General features: G+C 38.3%; 1 protein-coding gene across 2 annotated transcripts in view; it reads left to right on the top strand.

The window, feature by feature from the left end:
- The window catches only part of SPATS2L (spermatogenesis associated serine rich 2 like), an 86,386-nt gene extending 75,178 nt beyond the window's left edge, over positions 1-11,208 (top strand). For both annotated transcript variants that reach the window (XM_062002893.1, XM_062002894.1), the window contains exons 9-12: positions 3,281-3,390; positions 4,404-4,506; positions 6,780-7,000; positions 8,175-11,208. In XM_062002893.1, coding sequence (XP_061858877.1) covers positions 3,281-3,390; positions 4,404-4,506; positions 6,780-7,000; positions 8,175-8,573 — 833 coding nt within the window. In that variant the 3' untranslated portion in view covers positions 8,574-11,208. The remainder of the gene's footprint in view (positions 1-3,280; positions 3,391-4,403; positions 4,507-6,779; positions 7,001-8,174) is intronic.
- Positions 11,209-11,362: the final 154 nt, after the last annotated feature.

Consider the following 11,362-nt stretch of genomic DNA (forward strand, 5'->3'; position numbering starts at 1 on the left):
AGCAGCATTCCAACTTCTGTCATTGTGTATCTATATATATACAATCAAAAAGTCTTTGATATTCCAGAATAGTTTCTATATAGTTTCTGTCTATAAGAATTGTGCATCAAAATTTAAAAGTTACAAAATTAAGTTAAACCAAAAGTTCATACGAAGTTAGATTTAAATTACATATTGCTTCTTTTTGCTTATGAGAGCTTTGTTGACATCTTGTTTCCATTTTTAATCACTATTTGCTTGCTGATATTACATAGAGGAGTTTGAATATGGGAAATTACTGAGAGAATAGGTTACTCTGTGTGGCTTTGCATAGTTTTAAGGGATAGTGATCAAGCTTACAAGTTAGAACAATTAACTCAAATTTGGTTTCTTAGCAATCTATGAGAGCTGATCTGATTCCAGGCTTTCATGTCACCTCTGGTTTTTGTATAGGTAAGGTATGGATATTCTAGTTGGGAAGGAAAAAAAAAGCAAAACGAGCCATGTATTAGCAATATCTGTTTTATACCCCATACCTAAGGTATGGTATTCATGGCCCAGTAATCAAGGGGATGCATTTCAATAGAGAGCACTAAGCAAGAAACTCAAGAGTAAACAAAATATTGTTAGAATGATAACTTTGCCTGACAGCTGAAAATACCACAGCTATACTATTCTTTTAGTGATTTACGAACTTAAGGTCTTTACGAAGAGGGTCACAAATACTGTGTAACACTCTTAAATGTTTTATTTGCATTTAAAACTCACTTCACAAATGCATGCTAATTAGATTTTTATTTTAAAGAATAATTTAAAACCTCCATTGCTAGCTAGATCTGTTGCAGTTGTATATGTATAGAAACTGAAAGGTGTGAGGTTTTACAGCAATGATTGGCTGTAGCTCGTGTTTGGAATTTTGTATGCTAACTTTTCTAGTACTAACACAAGATAGATGTGGATTTGGAGTTCTGTTATTCTGGGGAGGAGTTGTGGATGGAAACATAGCAGCAGCTTTCTGATTACCTGCAGAGACCAGGTAGCCATAATCAACTGCAGCACATGCACTCCCAGGAAAACCAGTGGTAAAATTCCTATTGATACCAACAGACATGGATCTAAGCCATAACTGCATAAACAAAAATATGTTCTGGAAATCTGTCATCTGGGGCTGATGGTATCCTAGGGCCCCTTCATTAATCATGGCCAGGTATAGTAGTAATTTTTGAGAAAATTAAACCGAATGCTTATTTAAGGCATGCAAAAGCATTTATATGTGGCAGGTTCTATTTCACTGCTTGCTTGCTGACTCCATATGTGACACTGCAGGGCCCTTGTACCCGTCTTTAACAGTGTAGCTTCTGCTGTCCCTCAAGGTGGTTGCAGGCTTATAAAGTGCTTCAGAACTTAAGGCAGACAGTTGTTAAGAGGACTGTAACATGCTAACCAAAATTTACATTATTATTTATTTTTACATCTCTTTGCTGCACTGGAGGACTGTTTTACAGTGGGTAATCTTAATCTCACTGTCAATACTGGGAAAAATTCCAAATATGGTAATTTTCGATTTTTTTTAAATGGGTATTTGGCCAGCATCTCATATGGAGAAAAATGCCAGTATGAGATGCCATCATATGGTTTGGCCAGTCACTTCAGCAAAGGGGATGCTGACCTTGGGGAGAAACAACGTTAAGATTACTTAGAACAAGCAATAAAGCAAAAGTATTGGACAGAGAAGAACAGGTAGTAAACTGTGCATTTAATATGATAAAAGTTTCTCAGGCTTATAGACCATATTCCACAAAAATGAAATTAAAACAGCTAGAGAGATAGATAAACACCTGTTCTTAGCATAGGTAATAATATAGGCACCAATTTATTGACAAGGCAAAAGGAACTATAGCCACCCTTTGCTTTCCCTACCTTGTGTGACACATGCTCCTCTGTCATGCGGTTTGGTTGCTCCCACACAACTGTACAGCCACAGCTCTATCTCCTTGCACTGTTGGACCAGGTGAAACACTGGAACAGGTTGCCCAGAGAGGTGTTAGATGCCCTGACCCTGGAGAGAGTCACAGTGAGACTGGAAAGGGCTCTGAGCAAACTGATCTAGTTGAAGATGGCCCTGCTCACTGCAGGGAGCTTGGACTGGATGACTTTTCAAAGGTCCTTTCCAACCCAAACTATTCTGTGATTGTATGATATTTTCAAAAGAAGGTGCTGTCTAATTCAATACATGATAATGGGTTGAGAAGCAAACTCCCTGTGAAGGACCATTAATTCTGACCTAAAAAATGGCATTACACAGTCTGAACTGGTCAGGTGACTTGCCAAGTCTGCTCTAGAAATTTATAGCAAAAGCAAAAGAAGCCAAAATCTCCACAGCTGAAATGGAGTCTGTGGCCTTAGGACACTTTACAACACCTAACACTCAGCTGACTGTAGGCCTAAGTGCTAGACAAAAGACTGTGGTTGTTATTATCACATTTTTAGATGCTATCTTTCCTCTCTGACATTAAATGCTGATCCCACTGGCCAATTAACCAGTTGTTGCTTTTACATTCAGTCAACATGTAGATAACAGTTTGCATATATTTAATTTTCCACCAAAATTGTAATGTCATATTATTTCACGTGTAAGTGAACCACTGCTTGTGGTTCATGATTAATCTTTTTCTATAACAATGTAACTGTTCATCTCTGCCTTAAATAAAATGTACAAGACAGTGGATATTTAGGGGGTTTTTTTCTTAAAAATTGTTGGCATTTGTAATATTGCATTCCTGTAGAAATGGCAACTGTGTATATTTGGTATTTGAAAGCAAAATTGCAATGCCAGTGATTTTAATGTGAACTGTACAAGAAGAGATTTTTTTCAGAGGAGCTGAAATGCCCTTGTGTAAGTAAAAAGTAGCACACCTTCAGAAATAGGCCATTGACTCAATGTGATGCTTCCTTCTGTGTGTCCATGGAAGGCTTCCTGATTTTGTGCTTCTTTTAAAAGCACTTGAAAAATCAAAACAATGTGTCTCTGCTTCTGTTTGTCTAAATGTTGGAGCATTGATTTAACTTAGATTTACTGACAGCTGTCCCATTTCATGATCTTTTTCAACATAAAGCAGTTCAGTTAAATACACTGATTGACTTAATCTTTGCAAGAGTATATTGAAAGTGCACTTGAAGTGAGGGGTATCCAAGACACGTGTGTTTCTCACGTGATGTCCAGAGTTGATGCTCAAAGAGTAATGAATTACAGAGCAGTTTACCTTCCTAGCATTAATTATTGACTGTTGGTATTTGGCAGTGGAAATTCTGACTGCTCGGCAGAAGAAAGCTGAGGAGCTGAAGAGACTGACAGACCTAGCCAGTCAGATGGCTGAAGCACAACTGTCTGAACTCAGGGCTGAAATTAAGGTCAGGCATTCACCTTTGCTTGAGTATTTTAGCTGTTTACATAAATGCCAAGAAAGAGCTGTCATGTTAATATGTCCAGGCTCTTCATTCCTGCTAGAGACAAAGGATAACTAGCTTTCCATAGGGAAAACATACCGTCTTAAAGCATTATAGCACCACTGAACAGTGTACAGTCTGTGAGAGTAATGTAAGCTATCCCCTCGTAAGTGTAGTAGTGAGGAGTTCTGTTATTTGCATATCAAATGACCCATTTTCCAAGCATGGGGGCAATCCACCAATCACTGGGCTGTGAGACATGTAATTTGGTAGGGATGAGAAAATTCTTGGTTTTGTGTAGAGGTCTTATGTACAGGAAAGGGTCAAGTGTTTGCTGAGCTTTAAAATGAACTTAAGATAAGTATTGATGCATCAAGAACAGTATGGCCAGCAGGTCAAGGGAGGTTCTTCTCTCCCTCTACTCTGCCCTGGTGAGGCCTCATCTGGAGTCCTGTGTCCAGTTCTGGGCATCTCAGCTCAAGAGGGACAGAGAACTTCTGGAGAGAGTCCAGTGCAGGGCCATCAAGATGATCAGGGGACTGGAACATCTTTCATATGAGGAAAGGCTGCAGGAACTGGGGCTGTTTAGTCTAGAAAAGAGGAGAGTGAGGGGAGATCTTATTAACGTTTACAAATATCTAAAGGATGGGTGTCAGGAGATAATGGGGTGAAGCTGGAATACAAAAAGTTCCACTTAAATATAAGGAAAAACTATTTCACTGTGAGGGTGACAGAGCAGTGGCACAGGCTGCCCAGAGGGGTTGTGGAGTCTCCTTCCTCGGAGCTCTTCAACAGCCGCCTGGACATGTTCCTATGCGACCTGATCTAGGTGAACCTTCTTCTGCAGGGGAGTTGGACTAGATGATCTCTAAAGGTCCCGTCCAAACCCCTACCATTCTATGATTGATTGGGTATTGCACTATCCATATAGTCTTTTGCTCAGAATGCAAAATCACTGTTAACCTGTCTTTTTGCAGCACTTTGTGAGTGAACGGAAATATGATGAAGAGCTGGGCAGGTCTGCCCGATTTTCCTGTGATACTGAACAGCTGAAGACCCAAATTCAGCTCTGTGGAGAAAGTAAGTGCTGATGATTTCTCACACCAAAGTTCTCAGAACATAGTGTTCCACATACCTGTTCCAGAAAAGCCAGCAGAAAGTGGCCTGTGCAGTGCCTGTGTGTGAGTGTGCAGCCAGCCTGCCATGAATGGTGTACCTGGATGCTGTACATGCACAAGTCAACTTTACACTTACTAAAAAGAGAAAAAAGAAACAAAGATTACAGTCTATCAATACAGTATGACTGCACAGCTAAAGAACTGGCTCATTTGAGGAGTAACCTGTTTAAGCATTAGATCATAAGAACTGTTTTTGCTGAACACTTTGAAGATCCATCTGACTCTGTATCCTGTCTCTTATTGAAACAAACGCAGGATGTTTCAAAGACAGGCATAAGCCTCCCAGTAATGCATCTGTTTGCAGTCACCTCATAGACCCTGTCTCATATCCTGAAATTTAAGAGGTTGAAAATTCTGTAAAAGTTATCCTGACTACTATAACCACTGTTGCTATTGACTAGTTTTTCAAACTCATTGAACTGCAGTTGGCAGCTGCAGTTAATCCTTCAGTTAAATATTTATACCTCACTTCAGTAAACCATTGCTTAATGGACTGATGCAGACCTGTTTAAATCACGTCAATGAAGTCAAAAGAACAGCTGTTTGCAAGGAAGCAGTGGCATATTACAAATGCCCTGACTGTCTGAAAAACTTTGTTCTAATTTGCCCCTGTGCTGTTGGCATGTCTTAGACGTGTTCTATTATGAGAAGAGGGTAGGCAGCATACACTCACAATGGACAAGAAGAAACAAAAATAATTGGACTGTCACATATCCAGACTGCCCAGTGGTGTGTTGTACCCCTTCCTTGTACTGTTGGGATTTCTTTGTTAAAAATACATTTTCATCACAGGCACCTGGATTTTCATATAGGCTTCCATGTACAGCAGTCTATTTCAGACAAGAGAGAGCAGCAGAATTCAGTGACAGCTAGCCTCACTGAAACTGGGACAGGAAATTGAGTTCATTTTGCAGACCACTGCGTTGTTTTTCTGAAGAGGACACCTAGTGAGAGAAACAGCTGACATTGGACTAAGTGAATAAGAACTTCAAAAAAGCTAACAGATGATGCTCTGTCACAAAAATTATTCTGCATCTTCTTTCTCTGTACTAAAAGTGGACAAATAGAAGTACCTCTTAGATAAAAAATTAGACATTTTAGAAGGTCACTAAAGTGGGCTTCTGGTTTGTCATCTGTAGCAGATGGAAATAGGAAAATTCCATAATCAGAACAGCAAATTAAGAACTTTACATTGAGGCTGCTTAGGGGCTACTGAGCAGAAGCAGGCAGCTTAAAGAGCTCGTGGAAATACAGAGTAGTGGGAATGAAGGATTTGTTTGGTGCACTTCACATCCAAACACAGAAGTGGTTAAGGAATTGGGCAATCTCAAAATACAAAGAAGTAGGGAGCAGAAATACACTGAGATGAGCAAGAGTGGTTCCTGATGGTGCTGGCTACTGTGATCTATGTGAAGTGGATTAGTGCATTGCATTCAGTTCCAGTTTTTATAGGTAGCCACAGTACAGAGTAGCCTTTGTTAACCACCTCCTTAGACAGGAATGAGCAATAGACACTAGACGTTTTTTTTCTCCTTCTGAAAAAGTATTTAGACATACTAAGGAAGCTTTTGAGACTGTTACTTGTGTTGTAGCTGGTACATATATAGACAGCAAATGTCAACCTCTTCAGCCTTCCATGATTAAAGAATAATTTGAATCTAATTTGGTCTGTAGTGTTTGCAGGCCCTACTTCCTTTGACCTCAAATAATTGAGAGACTTCCTGGCGTACCATTTTCTTCCTTCCCATGTTTCTTCCTTTGTTGCCTGAAGACTCCCATTAGGAGCATTACTGATAGGACAGCAGCATGGGGGGCAGTCCTGACAGCACACATTCAGCTCAACTGGTTAGAAGTTGGTAAGCAAACCAATAGGTGCCACACATTTTGAAAAGTTTTCTTGGATGACCAAAGCCCAGCCTTCTATCAAGGGCCTTACAGTTTTAGCATAGTTCCACCACATTGTCTCTTTTGACTCCAAAGATGCTTCATGATGAAGCAGTTTTGCAGAAGTAAAATGCTGTTGGCCTAATTCTGACCCTAGTTACCTAGTTTACTTCATTATTTAAAGTAAGGCTGGAACAATGCTATCAAAATGAACTGTAAGCAGGGTGAGAATACCGCCTTACGTTTAAATGTTGATCATTTAATTGCTAACACAGAATACCTTTTTTATAGTTTCACACCCAAAGAACAACTATTCCTCAAGAACACCATGTAGTTCAGTGCTGTCTTCAATGACTTCACATGCAACAACCAGCAAGCAAAATACGCACACCCGGAAGTCCTCAAGTAACATCAAGAACTCTGATAATAAACCAGTCAGCACTAAAGTACAAAGTCATCTTTCTTCCAATCCTACAGAGTCTTCTTCCCAAGGAATCCCAACAAATAAACAGGTAAGAAGCCAGTTAGGAATAAACTATTGCAGATATTTCAGAAAAATATGCAGTCTTGAAAGTTATTAATGCAAAATCAAATACTAGTTTGCAGTCTGTATAGTTAATTTTTAAAAATAACCAAGTATGTATTTTCCAGCTTCATTTTGAAGGTAGTATGAACATACAAGTGGAAATACCAGAAATGCCATATCAGCAAAGACAGCTGTCTGGTGTTCAGAAGTGACTAGTGGCAGTTAATAGTCTGAAAAAGAAAAACTCTCCATAGTAGCTAATTTTTCTACATTCTGCAGTGGAGAAACCTTTATTCCTGATCTTTGACAAATGATCAGTTGATGTGTGTTGAAGCATGATTATTAGATAGAATTAGAAAATGGAGTCCTGCCAAGGTTTAAAATCATATTATTTTGAAAGGTGCATAATACAGCTTATAGCACTGTGCTATATCGGTAGCTGTTTCATTATAAGAGCACCTTCTCTTGTCCTGCTGTACTTAGGTAAAGCTGCCACTGAGGTTGTTCTGAATTTTGTCCAGTCAGGGGTTTTAGGCTTAAGTTGGTGCCTGAAGGGAAATGTAGGAGCATCACATAGTGTCAGTGTGTGCATAGAATCAGCTGCCCTGGTAGTCACACAAATAAAGCAGTTCAGCAACATCCCACCAAGGATGAATGCTTCCTTTGAGCAAGATATCACAATGGACATCTTTCCCACCATGTGAATTCTTGACTTGACTTGATTTTACATATGAATTTCTGTTCTTCCTGCAGTCTTACTGTAGTATTGACACAAAACTCACAAAAATACCTTTGCTAGTACTGAAAAAAACACTTAGTATCAAGTTCTTCCATGCTTCTTAATTGCTGCTGTTGAGATGTCTAGTATTTCATCCCTTTTTCTGTATTCTCTTGAGTCGTGGCAGATTTTAATTTCACATCAGTGATGAACCTGCCATCTGTATTTCCAAGCTACTGAAGATGCAGCATGTTACTTATTGTTGAGTTTTTAACTCTCATAAATAGAGAGGTCAACCAACAATCAAAAATGTATGGTGTTTTTCCCTGTCCTAATTATACTGAAAATTCTGTTCTAAAATTTTTGTGAATTCTGAATGCTGTATTTCTCCTGTTGGAAGGATTCAGATAACCTAAAAGTTATCCAATTTCTTTCTGGGTAGAATGGGCCTTCTATCCAGAGACGAAGATTCAACCCACAGCACCAAAACATCCGACTCAATGGATCTCTTAAGTCACAAGGTGCCAATAATGAGGCAGATCAAAATAATACAAAGAGTGGTTCCAGGTCTGAACACAGAAGACAACAGCATAACAGTTTCAGATCTAAAAATAAAGGAGCCATGAAGAATCAAGAGCAGCCCACAGCTACAAGGATCACAGAGTATCCGACATATTCAGAAAAGACACGACGAAAGCATCATACACCAGACGCTGCAGATCACAGGCCTTTCCAAGGCAGTGTTGGCAGGGTGTCACAATGCAATTTATGCCCTGCAAGGATGGAGGTCTCTGCTGATGCTACTGTTCTTTCAGTGCCAGCTGTGACTTTGGTGGCTTAAAATGTCACCATGATGGCAGGCAGAGAAATTTAATCTCTTCATTTTAGTTTATTACTCAAGATGCTTGTTGGTGAAGAAAATAAGAACATAATCATCTTCAGTCTGTTGCTGCTTAAAACTTGTCAGTGTCTTTATTAATTATTAATTATCAAATTTAATTCATACTTTCAAGGCTTTGCCCAAATATGTTCACACTTTGTCTTGACAGTACAGAATCTTATCAAAGCAGCATTTACTTTTTAGAAAATGAAATCTAGATTGGAAAAATAAATTTATAATTAAATTCATAGTAGCAAAAAACATGTTGTAGATATGTGGTTATACCAGTCAGCATTATTGATTTTTAGAGCAGCCTGTATTAGAAGGATCCCAGAAAGTCTATATGCTGTGGTCTGCAATGAAATCAAATAATCTTGTAGAATTCTTCAGCAAATCTCTATACACCTATTTCTGTGTGTGTATACACATACATGCATGCACACTGTATACACAGAGAGCATTATTATATACAAGAACATTTGAAAAAGCAGTACATTTCATTTTAGTATATTATTCCATAATCTCAGATGATTAAATTCAAGTATAAATTGTATTAAATGTATTACATATTGGTATTTTTCATTGACAAACTATTTTTATGAGACTGATGAAAAATGCTCATTTCTTAAGTTTGGAATGTATATAGTCATGGCTATTCAGATGCACAGCCCTATTCTCCATCCTTATCAGTCACTTTTCTATGACTAGTTGGATTTATTTTTTTGCATATGAAAAGTGTTCTAGACTTGAATCCAAATTAGTTTTCTATATTTTTGCTGTAGGAACCATCTGTCCATAACAAGAGCTATGACTAAGAAACTTGTTACAGCAACATGCAGCAGAATGTGGAGGTACAGATTTGAGCAGATACTACATGCTTCTGAGTTTTTTATTAAAATAAAAATCTTACTTAGTCTTAATGTTCTGATTCTGTATTACAGAAATCCTGTTTCTTCCCAAAAATTAAAATCTTTCTAAAATATCCTGGTGTTTTGCTGCTTTGCAGTGCCTAATGTTTGTGGTTGTATTGAAATTGTACTTGTTTAATTCAGCTGGTATCAGCAGAAGCTTTCAGCTGAGTTTGGACTGGACTAGGCTTTTTGCTTTTAGCTAGATTCTAATGCCACAAGTGCACAGAACAGAACCTTCCCATGAGGGCTGCCTCCCTCCTGGACATACTTTTAATACCTCAGTATGTTAAATAACTTCTTTCAGAATCCAGGCCTGGCATCAAGTGAACTAGTGGTCCCAAGTGTCAGAATCAGAAAGGTGTAAAAGGTCAATAAGACCACAACACATGAGTAGCTTTAAAAGTGTATTCCTAGGTTATTGTTTGCTATTGCTTTTTACCAATTTCCTCTGCCTAATTTCTCGTAGCTGACTGCAAACTTCCTTAGTACCAACTGGTGTACTTTTCCTCTGTGGCCTTTGAAAAATCATCCCAAAAGTGTAGAGCGAGGTGCATTCCTTATGGGTGATTTTGATTATTTTTATTTCCCATGATATCTGTGTACGGTTTCCCACATGTGAATATTGGTAAAACACAATTCTAAAAGGCAAATACTTCGTCTTCATCTGGAAGAGTGGTGAAAGAAAAATAAACATGCTCAGGTAAACACTGGCTTGCTTAGCATTGCAAGCACTACTGCTATCCTAATTACCTAACATACTTCTAAGCTGAATGCTTTGAGTAAATAGAACGGAAATTCCAGAATCCATGTTGTACACACCTATCAGATAGGTGGCTTTTGAAAATGTATCTGCTGCCTTACCGTTTGACCTGTAACCTCGCTGTAAGAGATGTAATTATAATTTCCATGCAGATATTACACGGGAGTCTTCCTTACATAATTTGTGAAATTTATTTAGATTTCTTCTTGTAACCCCTCCTAAAAAAATCCAAATTCTATCGTATCTGTAATGACATTTACTCCTTCCTTATAGTTTCTCCACTTGACAGGGTTATTGATAGTTATTTTATTCTGTCAGTCAGCTTCTCCCAAGCAGACTTCTGCAAATAAATAAAATCTGTAACATAAGTCATAACCCAGCACAACAGAACCCCCTTGCACTCTTCAGTCCTAGCGAACCTCTCTGCTGGAGGCTCAATATGGGACAGATCCAGGACTACTAGGTGAGTGTTTCTCTTCAGACTGCAATGCAGACACATTTTCTTTCAGCTGTCGGTTTCCTGGAGAGATTAAATTCCATTTTACTTCCACAGTTTATAAGGCTTAGGGTAGGTAAGAGCAAAGCTATTTTTATAGCAAAATTCACCACAAAGGTTAATGCTATTCAGCAAGCATAGAACTATTTAACATCAGTCTATCAGCAGAGAGAAACTTAGCAAGATTCATAGGTATTAAAAACAACGCCAAAAGTGCCTACTGAGATGAGTTAAAAGGCCATGTTTGTACCACATCCAATTAAAAATAAATAAAATCGAGTCCCTCAATAATTCATCTTGCTCTGCCTCTCCCCCACAGCCACTTTCTTGATTAATCTATTGAAATTCAAGGGAATTCTTTTTTCACTTATTGGGGTTTTTTTTCTTTTACCTGTGAGCAAGTAAGTCTAGAGGCAAAGAAACCTTATTCAAGCCACTGTAGTACAGATGACATCAATATTACTTGAAAAATACTATGGTACCAAAATAATGAAACAAACACCAAGAAAAGTGTTTCTGAAAAAATGCAGAAAGTTCTGGAGAATTATTCTCCAAAATTTTTCTTGTACATGTGGAAAATTCC

This window comes from Colius striatus, chromosome 9 (assembly GCF_028858725.1).
Source record: "Colius striatus isolate bColStr4 chromosome 9, bColStr4.1.hap1, whole genome shotgun sequence".
Taxonomy (NCBI): Eukaryota; Metazoa; Chordata; class Aves; order Coliiformes; family Coliidae; genus Colius; species Colius striatus.